Here is a 26,694-nt window from a genome sequence, read left to right as displayed (position 1 = left end):
TTATTGTGATTAAGTGGTTATATAATTTCCCAAATTTCACAGTATTATGGGATAGTGATGATCAGTTAAAGTCACAAACACATTCTAACTTTCCTGGAGCAAATTATGTATCACGGTCTATAACATATATGAGTTCTATGAGCTTTGCAATACAGTTATTTCTTCCACATTGGGTGATATGTACATTTCCTTTGTTTTGCATAGCATCAGCTGTTCCCTCTTTCCCACTTGTTCCCTCCCTCCCATCACTGCCATTAAGTTGCTTAGTTCATTTTGGTCAATGTCCAGTGCAGCTGATGGGTCCTGCTGTTGTATGTTTTTCCCTGATTCCCTCTAGTTCTGTGTCATCTTCCTGGTTCCCTTCCGGTATACACATATATACCATACATGTGATCAGCAGAATAGGGTAATTTAGTAGTGATTCAACTTGATGAGTGGAAGTCCTTTGTTTTTAATTCCTATTAATTTTGTTGTATCACCTAACATTTTGGATTTAACATCCACTTATCAGGGAGACCATGTACCATTTTTCTCTTTGCTCTTGGCTTACCTGGCTCAAGATGATTTCTTCTAGATCCATCCATTTCCCTGCAAATGCCATTATTGTGTCCTTTCTAATGGCTGCATAATATTCCATTGTGTATAGATACCACAATTTTTGGATCCATTCATCTGTGGTGGGAATCTAGGTTGTTTCCATATCCTGGCTATTGTGAACAGTGCTGCAATAAACATGGAGGTGCATTGGTCCTTGTATACTGGTTCCTGTTGTTTAGGATAGATGCCTAGAAGTGGTATGAATGGGTCATAAGGGAGGTCAATATTTAGCTTTGTGAGGATCCTTCAGACTGCTTTCCAAAGTGGTTGTATAAGTGTACATTCACACCAGCAGTGTAATAGGGTTCCTCTTTCTCCATATCCCCTCCAGCATTTGTCATTGGCTGAGTTGAGGATGTGGGCCATTCTGACTGGGGTAAGGTGGTATCTCAGGGTTGTCTTTATTTGCATTTCCTTCACAACCAGGGATGGTGAACATTTCCTCATGTATTTCTTTGCCATTTTTATCTCTTCTTCTGAAAAGTCTCTCTTTAGTTCCCTTGCCCATTTAGTAATTGGTTTGTTAGGTTTGGGAGGGATTAGTTTCTTGAGTTCCCTGTGTATACTGGCTATTAACCCCTTGTCTGATATATTGCTGATAAATATTTTTCCAAATTAGTTGGTTGTCTTTCTAGCTTGGTTGTTATAGCTTTAGCTGTGCAGAAGCTTTTTATTTTAAGGTAGTCCCAGTTGTCAAGTCACTCTCCTATTTGTTGTGACCCTGGGACTCTGTTCAGGAAGTTCCTTCCTGTGCCTATAAGTTCAGGTGTCTCTCCAAATCTGTACTGCAGTAGTTTCAGAGATTCAGGTTTAATATTAAAGTCTTTAATCCATTTTGAGTTGATGTTGGTGCATGATGATAGGCTGGGGTCCACTTTTAGTCTTCTGCATGTGGCCACCCAGTTTTCCCAGCACCAGTGGTTGAAGAGGCTGTGTTTCTTCCATTGTATGTCTTTGGCTCCTTTGTCAATTATCAGCTAACTGTAGGCATATGGATTTATTCCTGGATTTTCTATTTTAGTCCATTGGTTTTCAGGTCTGTTTTTGTGCCAGTACCATGCTTTCTTTGTTATTAGGGCTCTATAGTAGAGTTTGAAGTTCAGCATGGATATCCCTCCCATGTTGTCTTTATTCCCTAGAATTTTGGCTATTCTAGGTCTTTTGTTGTTCCATAGGAATTTTTGGATTGTTTTCTGACTGTTTTCAGAGATGTACATCATTGAGATTTTAATAGGAATTGCATTGAATTTGTATATTAATTTTGGCAGTATTGCCATTTTCACTATATTAAGTCTGCCTATCCAAGAGCAGGGAGATCTTTCCATTTCCTGGTGTCTTCTGTAATTTCTTTCTTTAGGTTTTTATAGTTTTCATTAAATAGTTCTTTTACATCTTTGGTTAGGTTAATTACTAAATATTTTTTGAGAGGTTATTGTGAATGGGGTTGCTTCCTTTATTTCCCTTTCTGCTTGTATATTGTCAGTGTACAGGAAGGCCACTGATTTTTGTGGGTTGATTTTGTATCCTGCTACTTTGCCTAAGTGATTTATGATTTCTAAGAGCCTGGGGATGGAGTTTTTGGGATCGTGAAGGTATAGAATCATGTCATCTGCAAAAAGGGATAGTTTAACTTCTTCTTTCCCAATGCGGATCCCTTTAATGTCTTTTTCTTGCCCTGGCTAACGTTTCCAGGACTATATTGAAGAGGAGTGGAGACAGTGAGCATACTTGTCTTGTTCCTGATTTTAGGAGAATTGGTTGTAGCTTTTCCCCATTAAGTATAGTATTGGCTATTGGTCTGTCGTAAATGGCTTTTATTTTTTTAAGAAATGTTCCTTGTATTCCTATTTAGCTTTTAGCATGAATGAATGTTGAATTTTATCGAGGCCTTTTATGCATCTGTGGAGATAATCACGTGATTCTTGACCTTGGATCTGTTGATGTGTTGGATTACATTTATTGACTTACTTATGTTAAACCATCCCTGCATCTCTGGGATGAAGCCTATCTGGTCGTAGTGTATGATTTTTTTTATTTGTTTCTGGATTCTGTTAGCTAGAGTTTTGTTAAGGATCTTTGCATTTGTGTTCATCAAGGAAATTGGCCTGTAATTCTCTTTTTTGGTTGGGTCTTTGCCTGGTTTGGAGATGAGTGTGATATTGGCATTATAAAATGAGTTTGGGATAGCTCCCTCCTTCTCTGTTTATCTGAAGAGCTTGAGGAGTATGAGTATTAGTTCTTCTTTAAAGATATTACAGAATTCTGTTGTGAGTCCATCTGGTCTTGGGTTTTTCTTTGTTGGAAGACTTCTGATTGCTTCCTATATCTCGTTGTAGGATATTGGCTTATTTAACTGATTTACTTCTTCTTTGCTCAGTTTGGGCAACTTGTATTTCTCTTAAAATGCATCCATTTCATGGATCAAAGACCTTGGAGTCAAAGCAGACACTCTGAAAACATTACAGGATTGAACAGGAGAAACCCTAGGTCTCCTTGGCCCAAGCCGAAATTTTCTTAATGGAGACCCAGAAACACAACAAATCTAAGAAAGGTTGGACAAATGGGATTGCATGAAATTGCAGAATTTCTGCATGGCAAAGGACATATAGCTAGCAAGATCAATAGAAAGTCCATGGATTGGGAGCAGATCTTCACTAGCCATACAACTGACAAGGGTCTCATATCTAAAATATACCTGGAACTCAAAAAATTAAATCCCCTAACAACAAATCTTCAAGGAAACAAATGCCCAATTAATAAGTGGGTTAAAGACTTAAAGAGAAACTTCTCTGAAGAGGAAAGAAGGATGGCCAATAGACACATGAAGAAATGCTCAACCTCCGTAGCCATAAAAGGAATGCAAATTAAAACAACATTGAGATACTACCTCACCCCAGTTAGAATGGCTATAATCAAAAACTCTAATAACAGATGCTGGAGGGGAAGTGGACAGAAGGGAACCTTACTTCATTGTTGGTGGGAGTGTAAACTTGTTCAACCACTTTGGAAAGTAGTATGGAGGTTCCTCCAAAGACTCCAAATGGAGCACCCCTATGACCCAGCAATCCCACTTTGGGGCAATTACCCAAATGTTCACAAACAAGAACATATTAAAGCTACCAGCACAACTATGATTATTACAGCATTATTTACCATAGCTAAGATCTGGAACCAACCCAGATGCCCCTCAGTAGATGAATGGATCACAAAAATGTGGTATATATACATAATGAAATTCTATGCCTCCGTCAGAAGGAATGACATTGCCCCATTTGTTAGGAAATGGAAAGACTTGGAAAAAATTATATTAAGTGAAGTAAGCCAGGCCAAAAGAAACATAGGTCCCATAGTTTCCCTTATTTGCAATAACTAGTGTATGTCTGAGTCAATCAGAAAAGGTGAACCCTAAGATATGTATTCAAATATTTTTTTTCTTTCATGCGATTATTTCTAACACATTTATAAGATTATTTCTTTGTTGCTTTGTATGTTTCTCCCCCACGGTATAACCCCTGTTTTCACTGTATTTGATGTTGGTATAATTTGTGGAGGGGAAGGGAAGAAACAAATCGTTTAAATAGGGATACAGATGGACCCATTGCAACAATGAGATGTTCAAGTCGTTATGTCAAAAACGAACTTTACAACTTTGGTGGAGGGGGGGGCAGGAAGATTGGGTGGGAGGACAGGGGGAGAATGGGAAGGGATGGGAAGAGGAAACAAGGAAGGAGGCTTCAATGCTTGATAAGAAATGTTCTCATTATCTTGCCCATGTAATTGCAACCCCTCTGTACAGTATTTTCACAATAATAAATAAATAAATTAATTAATTAAATTAAAAATTAAAAATGTATCCATTTCTGCCAGGTTTTTTTTTGTTTAGAGGGTATAACTTTTGAAAGTAGTACCTTAAAATTGTTAGGATATCTTGGGTATGTGTTGTGATTTTTCCTGTGGCATCCCTAATCCTGTTAATATGGGTTTCCTCTCTCCTTTTTTTAATTGATCTTGGCCATGGTCCATCAATTTTGGTTATTTTTTTGAAGAACCAGCTTTTTGTTTGGTTAATTTTGGCTATGATTCTCAGATTCTCTATTTCATTGATCTCTGCTCTTAGTTTGGTTATCTGGCTCCATCTAGTAACTTTAAGTTCTATTTTTTCATGTTTTTCTAGCTGTTTTAATTGCAACATGAGATTATTTACTTGGTCTGTCTCTATTTTCTTGATGTGGACACTGAGGGCAATAAATTTGCCCCTCAGGACTGCTTTTGCTGTGTCACAAGTTTCTTTGTGATTTGTTTTCATTATCATTGAGTTGTAGGAATATTTTAATTTCCTCTTTGATCTCTTCCATTACCCAGGCATTGCTTAGAAGTGTGCTGTTCAATTTCTATGTATTTGAGTAATTTCTGTGGTATGCTTTCTTATTGAGAACTAACTTGATTCCACTGTGGTCAGATAGGATACAGGGGATTATATTGAACCCCTTGTATTTGTTTAATTTCCTTACATGAACTATGTTATGGTCTATTTTGGAGAAAGTTCCATGAGCTGCTGAGAAGAATGTGTAATGTGTTGTTTTAGGGTGAAATACTCAGTAGATTTCAGTGAGTTGTAGTATGGCCTCACTTAATTCAGTAGCTTAATTTGGTGAAAGAAGAGTGTTCAAGTCTCCTAGTATTATTGAATTGGGGATCTATTTTATTCTGTAAGTTTGAGAGTATTTGCTTAACATATTTGTGTGCACCAATGTTTGGGGAATATAAGTTGATGATGGTAATATTCTCCTCTTGGATTGTTCTCTGTATTAATATGTAGTGTCCATCCTTGTCTTTGATTTTAATGAAAAGTTTATTTTGTCAGATATCAGGATTGCCATACCTGCTTTCTTACTGGGGGCATTTGATTGGTAGATCCTTTTTCGAACCTTCACTCTGAGTTCGTGTGTGGCTGAGAAGTGGGTCTCCTGAAGGCAACAGATGGATGGGTCATGTTTTCTGATCCAATCTGCAGTTCTTTTTCTTTTGATTGGCAAATTAAGCCCGCTAATATTAAGAGATAGTATAGAGAGATGCATTGTGGTCCCTGTCCTTCCCGGTTTTCCTAAGTTTTTCTTCTTTCCTTTTCTCCTGTGCTTTCTCAGTTAGACTTCTGTTAATGCCTGTCTGGGTGCAGGTCCCTGTTCCTGGTTGCTTTCTTCAGGTTGTGTTCCTCCTCTTAGTATTCTTTGTAATGTTGGCTTAATGTTTATGTATTCATTTAGTTTTTCTTTGCTATTAAAAATTTTCAGTTCTCCATTGAATGTGAATGCTAGATTTGCTGGGTATATCAGTCTGGGTTGGCAGGTATTGGCTCTCAGGGCTCATATGTTACTTTCCCAGGCCTTTCTTGCATTGTGTGGAGAGATCTGCAGTGATTCTAATTTTTTTCCTGTTATAGTATAACTCTTTCTCCATTTTTCCTGCATGCAAGGTTGTTTCCTTACTATTCAAATCTATTATTTTACTATAATGTGTCTAGAAGTGTTTCTCCTGGGATCTTGCTTGTTAGGTGTTCTATATGCTTCTTTTAAGTAGGTAAGATGTTCTTTTTTGAGAGGGGGAAAATTTTCACCGATTATTTTGTTGAATAGGTGTTTCATTCCCTTGCTTTGATATTCCTCCCCTTCATCCACTCCAAATATATGAAGGTTAAATTTTTTTGGCACTATCCACTTGCCCTTGAATTTTCGTTTGGAATGATTTAAGTGATTTTTCCATATCTGTCATTTTTTGCTCCAGTTAGTGTATTCTGTCTTCTGTATCTGACACTACATTCCATTTTGTTCACTCTGTTAACTGTGGCTTCCATTGTGGTTTGCATGGAGGAAATGGACTCATTTATGGATTTGATGTTGGTTCTCAAAGTACTAATCTCACCTCTTAATGAGGTGTGTACTGCATCTATTTTGGCAATAATCTCACCTCTTATTGAGGTGTGTGCTGCCTCTATTTTTGCATGCATCTCCTGTTTGATATCCTGCATTTCTTTCAATATTTCGACCCTGTGTTCTTTCAATTTCTGGTCTTTTATTCTCTTTATGTCTTGAGTCATTGCTTCCAGCATCTCTTGGATGTAGCTTTTGTCTTCCATTCCTGCTTTGCTCCCACTAGGGCTCTCCCCTGGGTAGCTGCTGGCATTTGGGGATAGCTTGCTATCCTGGGTGTTGATAAACCTTGTAATTTTTCTCTGCGATTTTTGTATGGGGATTCAGAGATTATTGGAGACTAATCTAAAATTTTGTTTTAGTCAATAGGTGTCTGTCTTTGCTTGGTTGCTGTTTCTGTGCTGGTAGAGAGAGTCTGTACCTAATCTCCATTCTGTTGGGGGTCAACCTCCAGCTGCTGGTCTGACCCACATAGGGTTCTTGGCTCTCTGCTGTAGATCACTGGCAATTCCCACCTTTAGAAGGGTTGAGCAGACTAGACTGCTCCTGTTTGCTCCTACAGGTGCATTGGCGAGATCGAATGTGTTGGATGCACTCTCCTTGATGCTGGAGTTTGCCATGGGCTCCTGATTTTTTTTTTTTTGGGTCTGGTCTCTGGGCCTGGGCACTGTCCCTCAGCTCTTCAGCTTAAGGCTAGTGCTCTACCACTTGAGTCACCGTGCCACTTCTGGGTTTTTCTTTTTGCTTATGTGGTGCTGAGGAATCAAACCCAGTGCCTCATGCATGCAAGGCAAGTGCTCTACCACTGAGCCAACTTCCCAGCCCCTGGGCTCCTGATGTTTTTTTTTTTTTTTTTTTTTTGGGGGGGGGGCAGTTGTGGGCTTGAACTCTGGGCTTGGGCACTGTCCCTCAGCTCTTCAGCTCAAGGCTGGCACCCTACCATTTGAGCCACAGCACCACTTCTGGCCCTTTCTGCTTATGTGGTGCTGACGAATCAGATCCAGGGCCTCATGCACCCAAGACAAGCACTCTACCGCTGAGCCACCTTACCAGCCTGAGCTCCTGACTATTATCAGCTGCTGGTGGCCTGTGTTGTCCAATTCCCAGCCTATAATATATGGGTCGGGTTCTGGTGGGATTTGGGCTTCTCTTGTCCTGGACCCCCGGGTCTTTTGCTGTCCCAGGCATGATTCCCGGGGGTGCAGTTTCATTTTTCTCCCCTCTGCTGAGGTGTATGGTCAGCTTCTGACTTCAGTTAGGAGGAGTTGGTTGTGTTGCTCAGGCACAGGAACCCCAGGCCTGGTCCCGGCCCCCGGCCTGGGGTACACTGGTTGGACCTGTGCTGCTGTGTATCCCACCTAGGTTACACAGCCTGGAGCACACAGTTCAAATTTCTTCTACTGTTGGGTGTCTTGACCCAGGGGTGCTGTTCCTGGCTTGGGTGTTTAAACTCCCTTTCAGGGGCACTCTTACTCTAGCCTGGCCAGCTGAGTGTGCTCCATGGGCTGGTGGAGCTCTTGAACTGTTCCCAGTTTCAGTGGGTCCTGTGGTCCAGGTGTTAAGGTAGGGGGTCTGGGTCAGGGTCTGGAGATTCTCACCAGCTCTGGTCTCCCTTAAGGGGTGCACTGTCCCCTGCGGGGTACTCACTCTGGAGCTAGTTGTTGTTTCTGTTTGATGTAAGTTGTTGGTTGCCGTTGCAATCAGAGTTCAGTTGAGGTGGTTGTGGGCTGGGCTGGGTGGTGGTGGCTCTGCGTGTTTCTCTTCTGTCTCTGCCTAGGTTGATGCTATTCAGGTTTGCACCACAGGACTGGCCTCCCACCTCCGCACGAGGGGTGGGGGTGGGGCCTCCATGCAGGTTCTGAGCACAGGGGTTTGTCTCTGTTTGCGCTCTGCAGATCAGCACCAGTTCCTTGAAGGTCTTATGCTCTGGTGTTCTGTGGGCATCCCGTGTAGCTCTTGGGTTCCCGTGGGGCCAAGTGGCTTTGGCAGGATGGAGCCTCTCTGCTTGGATGGAGAGTGAGGGGTGGGGGTGCAGGCGCCTGGCTTGGAGGTTTCACTGTTCATAATGATCAGCAGGTCTGACACCGGTACCTCAGGTGGCTTCTGGGCAGGTGATCTGCAGACAGCCCCCTGTGTCTCTGGGATTCCAGCAGCCCCCACCGGACCAGGCTGGCCGTGCCTTGGCACCAGTAAAGGTTGGGGGAGGGATCTTTGCACTTCTCTGTTCTGAAATTTTTCTTTTTCTCTTTCTTTCTTTTTTTTTTCCCGCCTCCTGTTTTTCTCTGGGTGTTCGTCTTTTTGTTGTTGTGGGTCTCTTGGGGAGATAAAGTGTTGGAACTCGAACTCTCTTTTTGGTTGGGGAGAGCTGTGGCATTTTCCTACTGCCCCGTCGCCATCTTGGTCTGCCCTCCTATGTGAAGTCTTTTGAAGAACCTCCATACTGCTTTCCAAAGTGGTTGAAAAAGTTTACACCCCCACCAACAATGCAGTAGGGTTCCTTTCTGGCCACTTCCCCTCCAGCATCTGTTGTTATTAGAGTTCTTGATTATAGCCATTCTAACCGGGCTGAGGTGGAATCTCCATGTTGTTTTGATTTGCATTATTTCTATGGCTAGAGAAGTTGAGCATTTCTTCATGTGTCTATTTGCCCTTCTTATTTCTTCTTCAGAGAAATTTCTCTTCAAGTCTTTAGCCCACTTATTTAGTGGGCAGTTGTTTCTTTGAGGATTTGTTATAGTGGGATTTTGTTTTTTGATTTCTAAGTATATTTTAGATATAAAACCCTTGTCGGTTGTATGGCTAGTGAAGATCTTCACCCAGTCTGTAGACTTTCTATTTATCTTGCTAGCTATGTCCTTTGCCATGCAGAAACTGCAGTTTCATGCAATCCCATTTGTCCAAACTTTCTTTTATTTATTGTGTTTCTGGATTTTATTAAGAAAATTTCGGCCTGTGCCAAGGAGCCCTGGAGTTTCTCCTATTCCTTCCTGTAAGGTTTTCACAGTGTCTGCTATGACTTCAAGGTCTTAGATCCATTTGGAGTTGATTCTGGTGCAGTGTGATACATAGGATCTAGTTTTAGTTTTCTACATGTGGTTAACCAATTTTTCCAGAACCATTTAATGAAGAGACTGTCTTTCTTCCATTCTATTTTTTTAGCTCCTTTATGGAAGATTAGGCAGTTATAGATCTGCGGGTTCATTCTGGGTCTTCAGTTCTATTCAATGGGCCCTCAGGTCTGTTCTTGTGCCAGTACCAAGCTGTTTTAATTACTATGGCTTTGTAGTAGAGTTTGAAATTTGGTATTGATATTCCTTCAGCACTGTTCTTTCTGCTGAGGCTTCTTTTGCTATTCAGTATCTTTCATTGTTCATATGAATTTTTGGGTTGCTTCTTCAATTTCATTGAAGAATTAAATTGGAATATTGATAGGTATTGCATTGAATTTGTAGATAGCCTTGGGAAGTATTGCCATTTTCACTATGTTAATCCTCCCAATCCAGGAGCATGGCAGGTTTTGCTACTTCCTTAGTTCTGCTTTAATTTCCTTTTTTAGGTTTTTGATTTTTTCATCATAGAAGTCCTTTATTTCTTTAGTCAAGTTAACTCCAAGGTATTTTATATTTTTGTGGGGCTATTACAAAAGGAGTTGCTTTCCTGATTTCAGTAGTGCTATTCTCATTGTTGGCATACAGAAAAGACATTGATTGTTGAGGGTTAATTTTATACCCTGCTACTTTGCTGAAGTTTTGAATCAGCTTGAATAATTTGGGAGTAGAGTCCATGGGATTCTTTAAATACAAGATCATGTCATTTACAAAGATTGAGAGTTTGATTTCATCTTTCCCTGTTTGGATCCACTTTATATTTGCATCTCATCTTATTGCTGTAACTAGGCAATACTAAATTCTTAATACTAAATTGAAGAGAAGTGGAGAGAGTGGTCATCCTTATATTGTACCTGAGTTTAGAGGAAATGATTTTAGTTCTTCACCATTAAGAATAATGCTGGCTATATGTTTGTCATACACAGCCTTTATTGTATTGAGGAATGTTCCATGAATTCCTAGTTTTTCCAGAGCCTTCATCATAAAAGGGTGTTGGATCTTGTCAAATGTTTTTACTGCCTCTAATGAAATAATCATGTGGTTCTTATCCTTGCTCCTGTTGATATAATGAATTATATTAATTGATTTGCATATATTGAACCAGCTTTGCATCCCTGAAATGAATCCTGTTTGATCATGGTGTATGATATTTTGATGAGTTGTTGAAGTAGATTGACCAAAATTTTGTTGAGAAATTTTGCATCAATATTTATCAAAGAAATGGGTATACAGTTCTTTTTCTTTAATGAGTCCCTGTCTGGTTTTGGGATGAGGGTTACAATGGCTTCATATAACGAGTTTGGTTGTGGACTTTCAATTTCAATTTCTTTGAAGAGTTGGAGGAATATTAGTGTGAGTTCTGCTTTGAAGGCCTTGTAGAATTCAGCTGTAAATTTATCCAGTCCTGAGTTTTCTTGGGTGAGAGATCTCTTATTGCTGTTTCTATTTTGATGCTTGACATGGGTCTGTTAAGTTGGTTTAAATCATCTTGGATTAATTTTGGCATGTCAATATTTGCTAGAAAATCATCGATTTCTTCCAGATTCTCAAACGTGTTAGCATAAAGGTTTGAGAAATATTCACTTTTTTTGTTGTGATGTTTCCACTCTCATCTCTGAGTTTGTTTATTTGGGTGTGTTCTCTTCTTTTCCTGATAAGATTTGCTAAGGGTCTGTCAATTTTGTTAACTTCTTTCCAAGAACAAACTCTTTGTTTTGTTGATTCTTTCTATTTTTTTAATTCTAATTCGTTTAATTCCTGATTTAATTTTAATTATTTCTTTCCATCTACTGGATTTGGGTTTACTTTGCTGCTTTTTTCGAGGAGCTTCAGGTGTCTCATCAAATTATTGGTTTCAGATTTCTCCAATTTGTTGATGTAGGAACTCAGAGCAATAAACTTGCCTCTGAGTACTGACTTTACTGTGTCCCAGAGGATCTGGTAATTTGTGTGTTCATTTTTGTTGAATATCATGAACATTGAATTTCCTTTCTAATCTCTTCCTGACCCACTGGTGGTTCAACAGTGTATTGTATAGCCTCCATATGTTACAGGACTTTCTTTGGTGGATTTTGGTGTTGAGTTCTAATTTTATTCCTTTGTGGTCTGAGAGAAAGAATGCAGGACATAATTTCAACATTTCTAAAAATGGATAAATTTGCTTTGTGACCTAAAATGTGGTCTATTCACTATCTTTTTTGATGTGGATAACCTTGAATTCCTAAATCTCTCTCCCACATAGCTAAGATTAAAGGTGTATATCACCACAGCTGGCTCTTTTTTTTTGTGTTCTTGCTATGTGGCCTAAGATTGTCTAGAACTGAGAGTCTTTCTATCTCAGTCTGCCAAGTACTGAGATTGTGAGTTTTCTCTACCATATACTGGGTCTTACTTGAATTCTCAGTAAGGATGTTGCTCTTATCGTTGTTCAAACTATGAACAGAAGAACTTGACAAAGTAGAGGTAATAATTATTTGGGGTTCTTTAGACTTGAAGACATGGTTAGATCAGTAGGCATTAATTTTATTTTGTCACTTTTTTCATTTTAAGCCACTTCCTGAGTTGGGTCTGTGTTTAGGATAATTGGCTCTAACTTGTAATATCTAGGAAGAAAGAAAGATTAATCAAACCATGCTACAGACATGCTTCAAGTATATCCAGCTTAATTTTCCTATATTAATTCACATTATTCCCTGAACTGATTCACTAATATTCCTCTAATTCGTCTAACAAAATATGAGAGAAACTATTTAGAAGGGATGTGATTTATTATTCTATCAAGAAAAATCTCAGATTGCTCTAATGATAATATATCCAAGGGTAAGGTAAGGTAAATAAGAGAACCAAGAGTCAAGATTATAATTAATAGATAAAAACTAAAAGAATAAATGAGGACAGATATACTAACATTTTCAAATAATTCACAAAGTAATATTATAAATTATTAATCTAAAAAATTATAGTTGACTTGAAAAAAATTCAATTTGGAGTGCAGGTCTCAATCCTCAAATCTTTATAGATTTTTTTTAATAAATAAGTTTTTTATTGTGAAAATACCTTATAGAGGGGTACAATTACATAAGCAAGGTAATGAGTGTATTTCTGATCAACATTGTTGCCTCCTCCTTTGTTTCCCCTTACTCTCCCTACCCTCCCATCTCCCCTCCCCCCCACAGCCAAAGTTGTAAATTTCATTAAATGCAGCTACTTAAACTGTGGAATAACTGGAGAAGAAATGAGAATTTTTTGCTTGTTAGATTATCAGGTCTTTCTACACACATAACTTCAATAAGTTCTGTAATCTACCAATACAATACTTTTCCCAAGAATGCAATTAAAACATTCAGATTCTGGGAAACTTTTGGCTCATGTAACTTACTCAGTGTTAATAATGGACTCAATATCTCCCTTCCTAGAATTGTCAGTGGGTAAGAGAGATATTTTTCATACCATGATAAGGGTTAAGTAAAACTGAAAAGGAGATTTCCATTTACAAAATCTCTATCCCAAAGATAAATGGATGACTAGCAACTGAGTGGTTGAGAAGGACTAGAAGATTACTAATCCTTCATGAGGGTGGTTTTCTGTCAGCAGAATTGACATAGTCTAGATAATTGGCACTCCTTGTAAAGTTAAACAAAATTAAATCATTGGTCACTCAAAATTATATGCCTATATTCCCAGCTATTCATGAAGCTGAGATCTTAAAGATCTGGGCAGAAAATTCTGTGAGAATTTATCTCCAAAAATTAACCAGTAGAAAGCAGGGCAGGACACAAGGTTCAAGTAAAAGAATGCCATGTTTGAGCAAGCAAGTCAAGGGAAAGTGCGAGACCCCAATTGCACACTCTGGTATGGACAAAAATACCAGGTGGATTTCCTAATGAAATAGTCTCTCTGACCTGAGAATAGGCAGCTGATTGCCCATATTTTAATTAGTTTATATTTGTTAAGCCACGAGTTTAAAAAGCCCTCTCACTGATCCTGTGTTCATTGCACAGTGGTCTATGTGTTAAGTGGGCTTCCTGAACTTTCAAGAGAATTAATGTGGGCCAGATTCAGAAATCTGGTTGGGTTATTGAAGATTAACCCTAATTCTTATGATGTATCTGTTTACTATGCATGCTTTCATATCAACTATTCTATCACCTCGTCAATATATTTGTCTTTGTCTTTGCAGATACAGATGTGGTGTATAAAAGCGAGAATGGACATGTGGTCAAACTGAATATAGAAACAAATACTACCACATTATTACTGGAAAACAAAACTTTTGTAAGTAATGAATAATTAATTGCTTTATGCATTACAGTATTGTTTGTTCTGGGATATGCTGAACTTCGAATTTTTCAGCTCCAGTCTGTGCAAAGCATTTCAGGAGGAAAGTTAGGGTTGGAATATTATTAGAATCAGAATATCCATTGATAGAAAATACCTTCACTCCATCTGTTTTATTCTCTCTCTATTTACCATCAGAATCTGATATGTTACATCAATTTATTCAATATTAATAATGGACTCAATCTGCATTATTACTCTCCTTCCTAGAACTTGAAGGTAGGAATAGACATTCCCAGAAGTTATAGTTGCTTAGTACAAAGACTTTCCCTAATGTTTTCTATGTGAGATTAATGTTACAAGTCTCAAGACTTTAAGAAATGGTATATTTTGTGCATCATATTATGAACTTGCCACTCTCTTCCAGGTTTCCTGATTTCATACTCATTCAATGATTTTTGTCCTGGATCAATAGAAGGTTTACAATTAGCTTTGTGTTGGAGCGGATGCATTTTACTTTTAGCATTTAGAGAACTATCATTTAGAGGACTATCATTGATCACTTAAGGCTTAGCCAACAGTGGTCAACTGACTGAATATGGTTATATTTTGTTACACCTTATAAACACAACTTTTATTAGAAAAGTTACACATAACATAGTGTCAACTATTTTCACGGACAATATTAACCCCCAAAAGCAACAAAAACCTGACTCACAAAATGTGTGACAAGAAACTAATGACCTTTTTATAATCAAACATTCAATGTTGACTTGCAATGCTGAGGCTTGAAATCAGAGTTATGTGCATGTTACAGGTACTTTACAACTTGAGCCATGCCATATTCCCAGTATTTTTCTGTTAGTTATAAGGGATTACATTTTTCTCTAGACCTCCTGGATTCGAAATTCTATTTACACCTTCCCATAGCTCGAATCACAGAGGTGCACAAAGCACCCAACTTGTTGGATGAAATGAGGCCTTAGACTCTTATGCTCTGAATATCTTGTTTCTTGAGTAGGTAAGTTTACAGGCATGAGTCAGTGGACCTGGCCTACCTTGTTCTTACAAAAGAGTATAACTATGTTTTTAATAATCTATTTAAAAGACTTAGCTAGGACTACTCATTGAAAAACATACAATACATAATATAAATATAGCAAAACCTAAGTATTAAATCATGATGAAAAATAGTGCACAATTTTTATTTGCTAACATAATATAGGCTCAGTGTATGGTACACTAAATGACTTTATGTAATATGGGTATAACATAGCTCAACCCCTGAAAACTCTTCACAAAATAAAAAATCACAATGACAATAAAAATAAATAAAAAAGTCAATTCACACACAAGAGCTTTACCTCCTTCAGTTATATTTCATACTTTTCTTCCAACCAAGAACCAATTGCATAATATATGGGAAACAGATTATTTTCAAGTAAAGCCATCTTCAAAAGCCAATTTCAATATTCAAAATATTTTGTTCTCACAACTGAAAATAAGTTACTTCCTGAAATGACAGTCTTCCATTTCACTGCCTTAAAAAATAAGCTGTTATGGATAATAGAAGTGTTTTCTTACTAGGAAAAAAAAAAGAAACTAACTGGCTATTTTTAAATTTTTATTCCTACTTTCACATTTAGTGTAGCCAGTTAATCTTCATATCTGTTATTAGATGGCCCAATTTTCTAAAACTCATTTCATTTTCAATAGCTTTCTTTGATAACTGGAGTGTTCACTCCCAGGTGGAAAAGATGAATTAACAGCCTTCTTTCTCAATGTTTTTGTTTGTTTGTTTGTTTGCTTTTGTGCCAGTCCTGAGGCTTGAATTCAGGACCTGACGGCTGTCTCTGAGCTATTTTGCCCACAGCTATCACTCTACTATGAGCCAAAGCTTCACTTCTGCCCTTTTCAGAGCTTAATTAAGGATAGGAATTTCCCAAATTTTCTCATCAGGGTGGCTTGAAAACTCAATCCTCACATCTGAGTCTCTTGAGTAGCTAAGATAATAGCCATGCGCCATCAGGACTTTTCTGCCTTTTTTTTTAATACTAAGAAAACAATGGTCGTTGAAGTCATGAAATTATTATATTTGTGTCTGTTTGGAAAATCTAACCAACCAACTTTCAATGAAGTTACTAACCAGCAGAAAGTTATGACACATATTTCTTTACTACAAGTTATTTCACAGATATTCAAGGCAAAACTATTGTATTTGTAACAGTTTATAATACTTGTGGCAAAAGCAAAATATGTAACATAGACAGACAGATTGCTCATATTCTGAGAATAAAAGCATTTCCTGCGATGATAATATTAGTCCTTTTGCAGTTACTATAAGTAAGCATTTGTTACTTCTTTTTGAGTGTTCCTTAAAGACACTAGTTAAGAGGCTAAAGAATCGGTGATGGATACTGACACATGTGGAAGAAGTCTTTCCTAGGAAGTTGGGACAGGAGGAAGAAAGTAGGACATAGTAATGAGGAGAGATGGTGCTAATACTATCCTGATTAAAATCAGTGTGAAGTGATTTCTCTATTAGTTACATAAGGAACAACATTAAATTCATTTCCAGATTTCCCTTTATCAATTTGTACCATTTTTAATGGAGATTATAGGTTTCTGGTAGTCAAGCATTCAAGTTAAGTAAAACTCAGTATGATAATTTTGTCTTTAAAAAGAATATTGTAAAAATAGACATATGGATGAAGTGTGTGGTTATGGATGGGAAAGAAGTTTTGCAAACACATTTCCATATAACAAAAAGGCTGAAGCATTTAAAAATATTGTAAAGATAATTACAGAGGGGTTACAGTTACAGTCATGTAATGGGTACATTTCTTTTTAAACAGTTTCACCCCCTCCCTCATTCTCTCCCAGTTTTTCTCTTCAGACTTCCCTCCATACCCAAGTTGTATAGTTCATTTCCAACATAGTGTCTAGGGAGTATCACTGCTGAATTTTGTCTTTTGTAACAAGTACTTACTGATCACTCCCTAAATCTGATTAATGAGATGTTTCCTCTAATCATAAATCATGTTTTTATTCTTTTAGCATTTATTATTTTTCACCCTTCTTGACATATTAAAAAAAAGAAACAAAAACAAAACCTGTGTTATTATTCTGTAATCCTAGTTCTGTGGTTGGTAAACCTTCCTATCTTATCTTGTCTCATATGAGTTTCTTAATTTGCTAATTGATTCTCTTTCATCTTTATGCATATGCATTTAATCATTGCAAATCTTTTTTTCAGGTATATTCTATTATCTTCTATGTTGGCCATGACTCTTAATTACGAGTCATACTTATGTCACAGTGCTGATAATTAGACAATTTGTAACACTTAAGACAGTCAAACTGAAGAGTAAAATGAGGGGAATGTAAAGTGGCATATATTTGCAACTAGCTAACCCCAACCTGAGATCAAAGATACAATAGCGTGTTTCTGGATGATTTGAGAGGAACTTGTTTAGTTGTTTACTCACAACTCTAAGCTGTACCTGCTAAATATAGTTATATTTTTAAAGCTCATATTAGGCTAATATTTGGCTTTACTTTCTCACCTTCACCATTCTCTTGAAAATTAATCACTTAAGATATGATAAGAATTCTATAATGCATATTTTCTTCAATAATTATAAGTACTAACTTATAATTATAAGTAATTGGAACAGATTGCTATAAATGTCTTTTAATGGTAATGTAGCAAGTCAATTAAGAAACATTATTGACAAACCTATGCTAGACTAGCCTGATTTTATAGGACATGTTATATAATTATATAATGTTATATAATTATGAGAGGCAGTTTTATTTTTAAAATTAAAGATAGTTTAATATCAATTTGTTATTTACCAGTTTAAAAACTGCTTATTGGTTGTGTACTAGTGCCTCATGCACATAATCCTAATTATTCAGGAGGCTGAAATCTTGAGATTGTGGTTCAGAGATCTGAGAATTATGGTTCATAGCCAGCATGGGCAGGAAAGAAGCTCAGGGACAACTTCTGAGACCTGAGTTCAAGCCCAACAACTGGCAGACACACACACACACACACACACACACACACACACACACACACACACACTCACAAACGGTTATTTTTGGTTATGTAATCATGGGTAGCATATGCTGTGCAATGAGAACAATATTGGGCTTAGGTGTTTAAAACAAAAATAAATAATTGGAAGAAATAATTGCTTATGGCATTCTCTTCAATTTAAGTTAGATGAATATCTAATGAAGAAGAGAATTAAAAATTATATAACTATTTAATAAGAGAATATAAAGAAGTGATTTAACCTCAAAATTGTTCTTAACAATTTATGTGTTTGGCAATGTTATCTCTCAGAACTATAACTATTTCAGAATGAGCTCATTCTCAATGATATAATAATAAAATATTTTATAGGTATCGGTTGTATTACTTCTGCCACCAGTGTGGACTCTAGTGGTCACGGTAAAAATCGGCAGTCATCATTTTTTTCTGTATCACACCATTCTTTGAAATTAAAAAAAAAGATTTGGAAATGAGGTCAAGTTCCATGATGTTTTTTTTTCAAAAAGGAAAATATTTCTTTATTGTAAAAAACAATAACAGAAACAAAAATGTAGCCTCAAATATCTGAAAAATCTGTTTAAATTCATTCTATAAAATTTTCTAAAATTGAGATGATAAATTTATATGTGGCAAAAGAATGATTTCAAGGATAATGGTAGATATCTACCATTGGTTATTATGAAATAGTAAAACATATTAGATACAGGATATACCTAGATACTAACAATTGTCTTTCTGGCATCAGATTAGCTGTGATTGATTCATTGTGTCATTTGTGATATAAAATATTTGTGATATGTGAGGATGTGCAAAGTTTAGGTGGTTTATGTTTTTAGGGATGCTAAGCAAGCATGCTATACCTGAGCTACATCCCAACCTCCAAACATAGCTCCATGTGTTTGTGTGGCTGTGTATGGGTATGTGTGTGTGCGCCAGTCCAGAGGCTTGAACTCAAAGCCTAGGTGCTGTCCTTGGGCTTCTTTGCTCAAGGTTAGTGCTCTATTAGAACCACACCTCCATTACTTGCTTTTTGGTGGTTAATTGGAGATAAGAGTCTCATGAACTTTCCTGCCTCAGCTGGCTCCTCAGATCTTAACCTCCTGAGTAGGTAGAATTACAGGCATGAGCCACTGATATGCACCCAACATATAACTCTAAACCACCATGAACTGAAGACATTTGAATGATTGGGTTTGAGGAAACAGACAACCTGCAGCGGGAAGTAAAACAACACACACACACACACACACACACACACACACAAAAGAACCCAAAACATATCAGTACAAATGAGTCATTTCAAACATGTACCCCCAAACTATGCAATTCTCGTTGTAAAATTTGAGGTGAAGAACAGTCTTTGGAAGATTTTTCTTGGCTATGTTACCACTTACATTGCCTATAGTCATGGAGAAGTTGTTATTTTTGAAAATAAAAAATAGCCAGGCACCGGTGGCTCATGCCTGTAATTCTAGCTACTCAGGAGGCTAAGAGCTTAGGATCTAGATCTAGAAAAGTCTGTGTGAAACTGTTATCTCCAATAAACCACCAGAAAAACGGAAGTTTGCTGTGGCTCAAGTGGTAATCTTCCTTGAGCTGAAGAGCTGAGGGGCAGGCCAGGCTCCCACGACCAATGACCCCACCCCCCAAAAAATCTGAATCTATAAAAAAAAAATAGCTGGCCTTAGCAGTGGGTCTTTCCAGCACTGAATTCAGTTAATCTAATGCTAATTAACCATTGAGGCCCTAGGAGCCATGACGGCTGCTACATGTGTGTTAGTACCGTTTCTTTGTATCTTAGGCCAATAATTCTCAACTAGGAGTGACTATTTTACACAGTTGAAAATTTGTAATTCTAGAGGTAGTGTTGATGGTCCCAATTCTCTGGTATTCGAATGAGTGGAGGTTTTGACTGAGCATTCTACAATGCACACAGCAGCACCTCATAACACAGACTAACCCAGCCCCCACTTCCCCAAAAAAAGAACAGCCAAATTTAGCACACCTTGCGCTAGACAGAGAGGTAAAGGAAATAGAAGGTAATTTTTTATGTTGGGTAAACTGGAAGGAAGAATATAAATTGTAAACTTCAGCTGCATTCCCTGGAGTGACATTTCTTCTTTTAAATAAAAGGACCAGCATGAATGAGCTACAATACTTTAAATTATACTTCTTCTCCTTTGTGTAGTGTAAGGTGTATACTAATAAGGTCACCTTAATTTTATATAATTCTCTGGGGGATACTTATTGTATTTTTTAATTATCTTTAAGTAGTTCTGCAAAGGGGTTTCAATTCAATATGTCAGTTTATGAGTACAATTTATCTTGACTAATGTCATCTCTTCCATTATTTTCCCCTATCAGTCCCAACCCCATAGGAATATTTGTACTTGTTGTATTTTTGTTCAGATAAGTTAATACCACTCATTTGCATGTTACCAATTCTTTCACCAGGAAGCAATTATCCTTCTTTAACTGGTCACAGATTCTAGAACTGCATATTTGCATTAACAGATGCACCTTTAATAGATAAATCTACTCTCCTTACCTTGGTCATCACCCTGCCTTTACCTTGGTAGTGTTCCCATTCTTCATTGTTAAAGACCTCTCTTATTTATTTTCATAATATCCTTGGGAACACTTAAAACTTTTCTATATCTACAGTATTATTTTTAAATGATAGTTATACTTATTTAGATAACATCTAATTTCTAGTCAACAAAAAAGAATTGCTTTTCTTTATATCAGCTATTGAATGAGGGTAGTAAATGGGGTCATAGATATTTTTTCCAGCAAAGATTAAAGCAAGTTCCTATGTTATAAAGATGATATTGAATTAATTACTCCTATTTAGCTTGTTGAAAATTTTCTGAATGTTTTATGTATCTAAAGATGAATTATAGCATAGTTTTATGGTCATCAAAACAAGAAAAGTATCAAAAATACTGATAGTAACTCCAAAAAATACTCAGCCATAGGTTTATTTTTAAAATGTGAGTAGGGAACCTTTTGTTGTCTTTGTGTATTTGCTAAAGTAATTTGTTGTTGCTTAGTTATCCACCAAGGCCTACTTAGAGCAAATGGGGTTAAAGTAGGCAACTTCGTATATTTCACCCTACAATATTGTTTAGAATGATTTAAAGCTAATTCTGTCAACAAACTTATTTATAAGGATACAGTATCTCAGGAGTTGTATCTATTTTTATTCCCAGTAATGTTCATTGTTCCTGATAAAACCATATCTATACCTATTTTTAAACATTATGAATGTTCTTCAATAAATTATTGAGGACAGAAATTGAAATTATCTAAATAATATATCTAAAATTCTCCCTTGGGTCCAAGTGAAACACTGAAATAAGTATCATTTCATTATCAACAAAATGGTAAATATTTCTTTACTATTAAATATGATTTGCTTAAACATGTGAATAAAAGCTTGGTTCACCTTTTTCTCATAACTTCTAGATACTTGCTGTCAAATGCTGTCAATTTCAATATTTATTTTAAAGAAGATTCTCAGTTGATCCTTTTGGTGCCAGAGGTGTATGTTATATAAGATGCTAGAAGAAAACAAGAGGGAATTCCATGGCAAACAGTGTTTACAATTGTTTGGGAATTTATCTTCCCATTGCAAAGGAATTCCCACTTAAAAGAAATTGTAACTTTGAAGAACAGATTTGTTCAATAATTCTAGTGTAGTCAGGAGAAGAGTAATACTGTTTTGAATGCTAATCTAGTGATTCTTTTAATATACTTGAGTATTCTATTCAAAATCTCTATCTGTGAATGTAAAATTATATTATAGTGCATTTAAATTTTATATAGGACATTTCTGTGTTTTGAGTATTTTCTCTTTAGCTTTTTGGCAAAGATATTTAGGAAATATAAACAAATATAATGTCTTTCATAAAGATACTTCCAGGAAATAAATATGTTGGATATATACAAATATAAATAGATTTAGAGAGTTGCATAAATCTAGCTATATTTATTAGCTGAATTGCATGTTTTACCACCATTTAAGGAAGAATACAGTGCACAGAAAAGACAACTGCAGCCGGGTGCTGGTGGCTCACGCCTGTAATCCTAGCTACTCAGGAGGCTGAGATCTGAGGATCGGGGTTCAAAGCCAGCCTGGGCAGGAGAGACCGTGAAACTCCTATCTCCAATAAACCACAGGAAAACCGGAAGTGGCACTGTAGCTCAAGTGGTAGAGTGCTTGCCTTGAGCTGAAGAGCTGAGCGACAGCGCCCAGGCCCAGAGTTCAAGCCCCACGACCGACAAAAAAAAAAAAAAAGAAAAGAAAAAAAAGAAAAGACAACTGCATGTACATTTAGTGGTTTCAATTTCTTTAAGGTGGCTGAAATCATATTTAACATAGTTTAAATATATCACACTGCCACCTATGTAATTATTCTTTTCTATACACTTTCAATTCTAGTAGAAATACTGCTTATACAAAGGAAATAAACAGCATCATGTTACACAAACAACACTACAACCACCACCACAACCACAAAATACTACCAAAATCTATTATTGGATTCTTTCTTTTATTCATCTTGATAATTCTGATTGCTGTCAATCTGGTTTAAATTTGAAGTTCTTCTTTCTCTTAAAAAAAACATGTAGAGTTTTTTCTATCTCATCAGCTTTGTTTCTGCTCCATTACCCCAAAAAGACTTAATAATTTGTTAATTCATTTGCCACCTGGTTATGGAATGTCTGCTATTTGTAACCCAATATCCCATTGTCTATGAATACAGTGGTGAATGAGGTAGTTCTATAGAAAAATAAAACAGGAATACTTAAGGACCTGTATAAGAAACCATTAGCTAGTTCTAAGTCTTCCTAAGAAGATGCAGATAGCTAGAAGATGAGTAACTTTTTATGGAAGGTCCTCTGAAGGAGATACCATTTCAAAGTTGGGTTGGAGAGTTTTTATTAGATTACAAGAGCAATGAACCAGGAAGGGAACACTATAGATCTATCACAAGAGCAGAACATTCACCCCCAGTGAGGGGTGTGCCGAATGGTACAAGATGAACCCAGTAGGATCACTAAGTGGAAAATTATGTTGTGTTTTGTAGGTCAAGGTTTTTGGTTTTTTTTCTTGGTTCTTCTTCTTCTTTTTTGTTGTTGTTGCTGTTAGAAGTAAGCACTCTTTGAAGGAAAGAAGTGGCAATATGTGAGTCATGACTGTAAAGAACTCAGCCTATTACATTACGAATGCCTCCTGGGAACACTAAGGTAGAATTTGAGAGGCCACTTTGAAGGCTGCTGCAACACTACAGAGAACATAAAGAACAAGCCTTGAACTACAGTACTACCTATTGGAAAGTAGGTAGATCAAAGATTGGGAATAGCATCATCCTGAAGGTATTTGTTGATGTTGTTGCATGCCTGTGGGGAATAGAGAACTCACAATTACATCATGCCTTTGGTTTTAAATTTGATTAAATGAACAGTTCTGTTTTTAAGATGTTACAACCAATTTTGACAATAAGATCAATTCAGTTTGTTTGTGATGTGTATATGTATACATATTTTCTGATGATAATAATGGAAAAGATTTTAAAGACCTGGTTGCAAAAAATTTGAAATAGGAGACCAGAGGAAGATGGAGGAGATCTAGCTGGGCTATATGGGAGCTCTCTCCAAGAAACCAGATTTTGCAGTTTAGGAAATAATTCACTATGGGGAAATCACACCAAGTGAGACATGATAGTACATAGATTCTGCCAAGTGAGAAAAAATTCAGACAGCTTGCACCAGAAGAGAGATTTGAGCATAAGCGGTTGCCCCAGCTGCCGACAGGTGCCATGTGACTGGCCAGACAAGGCCAAAGCAAATGGCTGAAGACCAAGGGCCGCATCTCTTTACCCAACTCCAGTGCAGGACTGATCATGAGCAGAATTCCACATCCTGCTGACCACCAGTGCAGATCGGGAAGGGTCAAAAAGTTAAGGGAAACTTTGAGTATCCTCCCTCCTTCCCACAGAACAGCTCAGGGAAGGTAGCCCCCCCCCACCAACCCACCTCCACCACCAGAGAATGATGCCATATTGGATACTGGACAGACTCTACCATAAGAGCTAGCAAATAACTCCAGACACAAAAGCAGCAGGCAGCACCACTTTTCTTCATGGCAAGGAAATGGACCAGTGAGAGTCAGCTCAGCCCAGGGGAAAGCTCTCTCATCCAGAAGGGTGGATCAACCTTCACTACTTGGTAAGCCAAAAGAAGCAGCCAAGACACCCTGTAGGCAACAAAGAAATTCCACATATACCTCAGCTGAACTGACAACTCAGCCAACTGCAGGAATCTCACTAAGATTCATTAAAAATAATAAATAAAAACTGGACAGGCTACAAAAGCCAAGAGAGGATACAGGTAGGTGACCCAAAGGGGGCTCCCAGCAACAAACTGTAGTCTCCAGCCAAATCCTCCTGGAAACACAAAGAAGAAAAAAAAGCAGGTCATGTTTTTTGCAAGGTATATTAAATAGGTAGGTTTCATTAGGTAGCCAATGAAGAGAACGTCATGTGCTATTCAGGCAGGAAAATAAGTTTATTTATCGAACTGCTGCCCCCGCCATGCCTGGTGGAGAGGCACAGATGAAAAGGGAAGGGAGGAAAGGGGAGGATGGTGACCTACCACTGGGCCAGGACTTATCTAGGCCAGGAACAGGAAAAGTTGTGGCCAGGTAGGGGAAAGGTGTGACCACACTGGATCTGGATATGATCTCAGGGTCTGGGACCCTCCTAAGGTCAGATAGGAGGCATGTGACCAGAGGTAGCCTAGGATGTGACCTAGCAGGAGGGGAAGGTGATTACTTCCGGGTCTGCCAGTTACCTAGGTAACAGATACTGGGCAGAAACTTAGCCAAGAGGAAGGGAGGTGTCCCTGTGCAGACCTTACACTTTTCAGTCTGGAAAGAAGGTTGCAAAGTCCCCAAGCCTGTAAAGCAGAATTTTTTTCTGCACACCCAAATAAGCTGATTTTTGAGAAACCACCAAGCAACCAAGAAAATGAACCACGATGTGGACAGAAGGGAACCTTACTTCATTGCTGGTGGGAATGTAAACTTGTTCAACCACTTTGGAAACCAGTATGGAGGTTCCTCAAAAGACTTCACATAGAGCTCCCCTATGACCCAGCAATCTCACTTTTGGGCATTTACCCAAATGTTTACAAACAAGACCACACTAAAGCTACCAGCACAACTATGTGTATTGCAGCATTATTTACCATAGCTAAGATATGGAAGCAACCCAGATGCCCCTCAGTAGATGAATGGATCAAGAAAATGTGGTATATATACACAATGGAATTCTATGCCTTCATCAGAAAGAATGACATTGCCCCATTTGTTAGGAAATGGAAAAACTTGGAAAAAATTATATTAAGTGAAGTAAGCCAGGCCCAAAGAAACATAGGTCCCATGGTTTCCCTTGTTTGCAATATCTAGTATATGTATGAGTCAAGCAGGAAAGGTCAGATAATGTGATGTTAGGAAAATGAACCCTTAGATATGTATTTTAATGTTTTTTCTTTCATGCATTTGTTTCTAACGCATTTATAAAATTATTTCTTTGTTGCTTTGTATGTCCCTCCCCCACAGTATAACCCCTGCTTTCACTATATTTGATGTCAGTATAACTTGTGGAGGAGATGGGGAAAAACATGTCGTTTAAGGATACAGGTGGACCTGTTGCAACAATGAGAAGTACAAGTTGTCATGTCGAAAACGAGCTTTACAACGTTGGTGCGGGGGCTAGGGGGGGAGGATTGGGGGTGGAGTGGGGGGGAAGGCTGGGAAGGGATGTGAAGGGTCAACAAAGGAGGAGGCTGCAATGCTTGATAAGAAATGTATGCATTATCCTGCCCATGTAATTGTAACCCTTCTGTACAGTATGTTCACAAAAAAGAAAAAAAAAAGAAAACCAACCACTACAAGAAAACCAAGGATGACATCATAGGACTGGAACATGGACTTAGGGGACACATAAGATCCCCCTAATAAAGAGAAGATACTTTTTTTTTCTTTTTCCTTTTACCCTAATTATATATATATATATATATATATATATAAATTTTTTCATTTTTAACTTTTTTTTGCTTCTCTTTTTATTTTTTGCAACGAGTTAAACTCTGTTACCTTTTTTTTTTTTTTTTTTTGCTTTTTGTCGTTTTTTTAATGTGTTTTTATTTTTAGTTTTGTTTTTTTGTTTTTTCTTTTTGCAAAACTTCAGGTTTTGGGGTTTTGTTTTTTTTTTTTGGTTTTTGTTTGTTGTTTTTCTTCCTCAATGCTGTTCTGTTCACAACTGGATGCACAGGCTATGGTGACCGCTAGACTTCCTCCATAACTGAGTATAGACATAATTCAGAGTATAAATTGATCACCCAGTTCTCTACTGCACAATATTAGTATTCTTAATTTTATTAGTCATATGTACATAATTGTTGTTCTATTTTTTATTTTTTCTTCTTTTGTTTTTGTTGTTGTTTTCTTTGTTCTTTTTTGTCTTTTTTTCTTGCTTTGTTTTAATTTTTCTTCTCTTTCTTACTTAGAAGTTATATCATAACTTTTCTCCCTCTATTCCTTTCCTTTGCTATGTCCCTCTAATCTGATTTTCTCCTCTTATATTTCCTTGTATATTTTAATTTTCCCCTAACTACACCTTACCCATTTACAATTATGTCTACTCCTTCATTC

The 26,694-nt window shown here is 37.3% G+C and overlaps 1 protein-coding gene across 1 annotated transcript in view; it reads left to right on the top strand.

The window, feature by feature from the left end:
* The window catches only part of Dpp10 (dipeptidyl peptidase like 10), a 666,755-nt gene that overhangs the window by 293,160 nt on the left and 346,901 nt on the right, over positions 1–26,694 (top strand). Inside the window, exon 4 of the mRNA XM_042685166.1 lies at positions 13,812–13,906. Coding sequence (XP_042541100.1) covers positions 13,812–13,906 — 95 coding nt within the window. The remainder of the gene's footprint in view (positions 1–13,811; positions 13,907–26,694) is intronic.

This window comes from Dipodomys spectabilis, unplaced genomic scaffold, assembly GCF_019054845.1.
Source record: "Dipodomys spectabilis isolate Male_0828 unplaced genomic scaffold, ASM1905484v1 ptg000094l, whole genome shotgun sequence".
Classification (NCBI taxonomy): domain Eukaryota; kingdom Metazoa; phylum Chordata; class Mammalia; order Rodentia; family Heteromyidae; genus Dipodomys; species Dipodomys spectabilis.
This window is presented reverse-complemented; position numbering and strand designations above follow the sequence as displayed.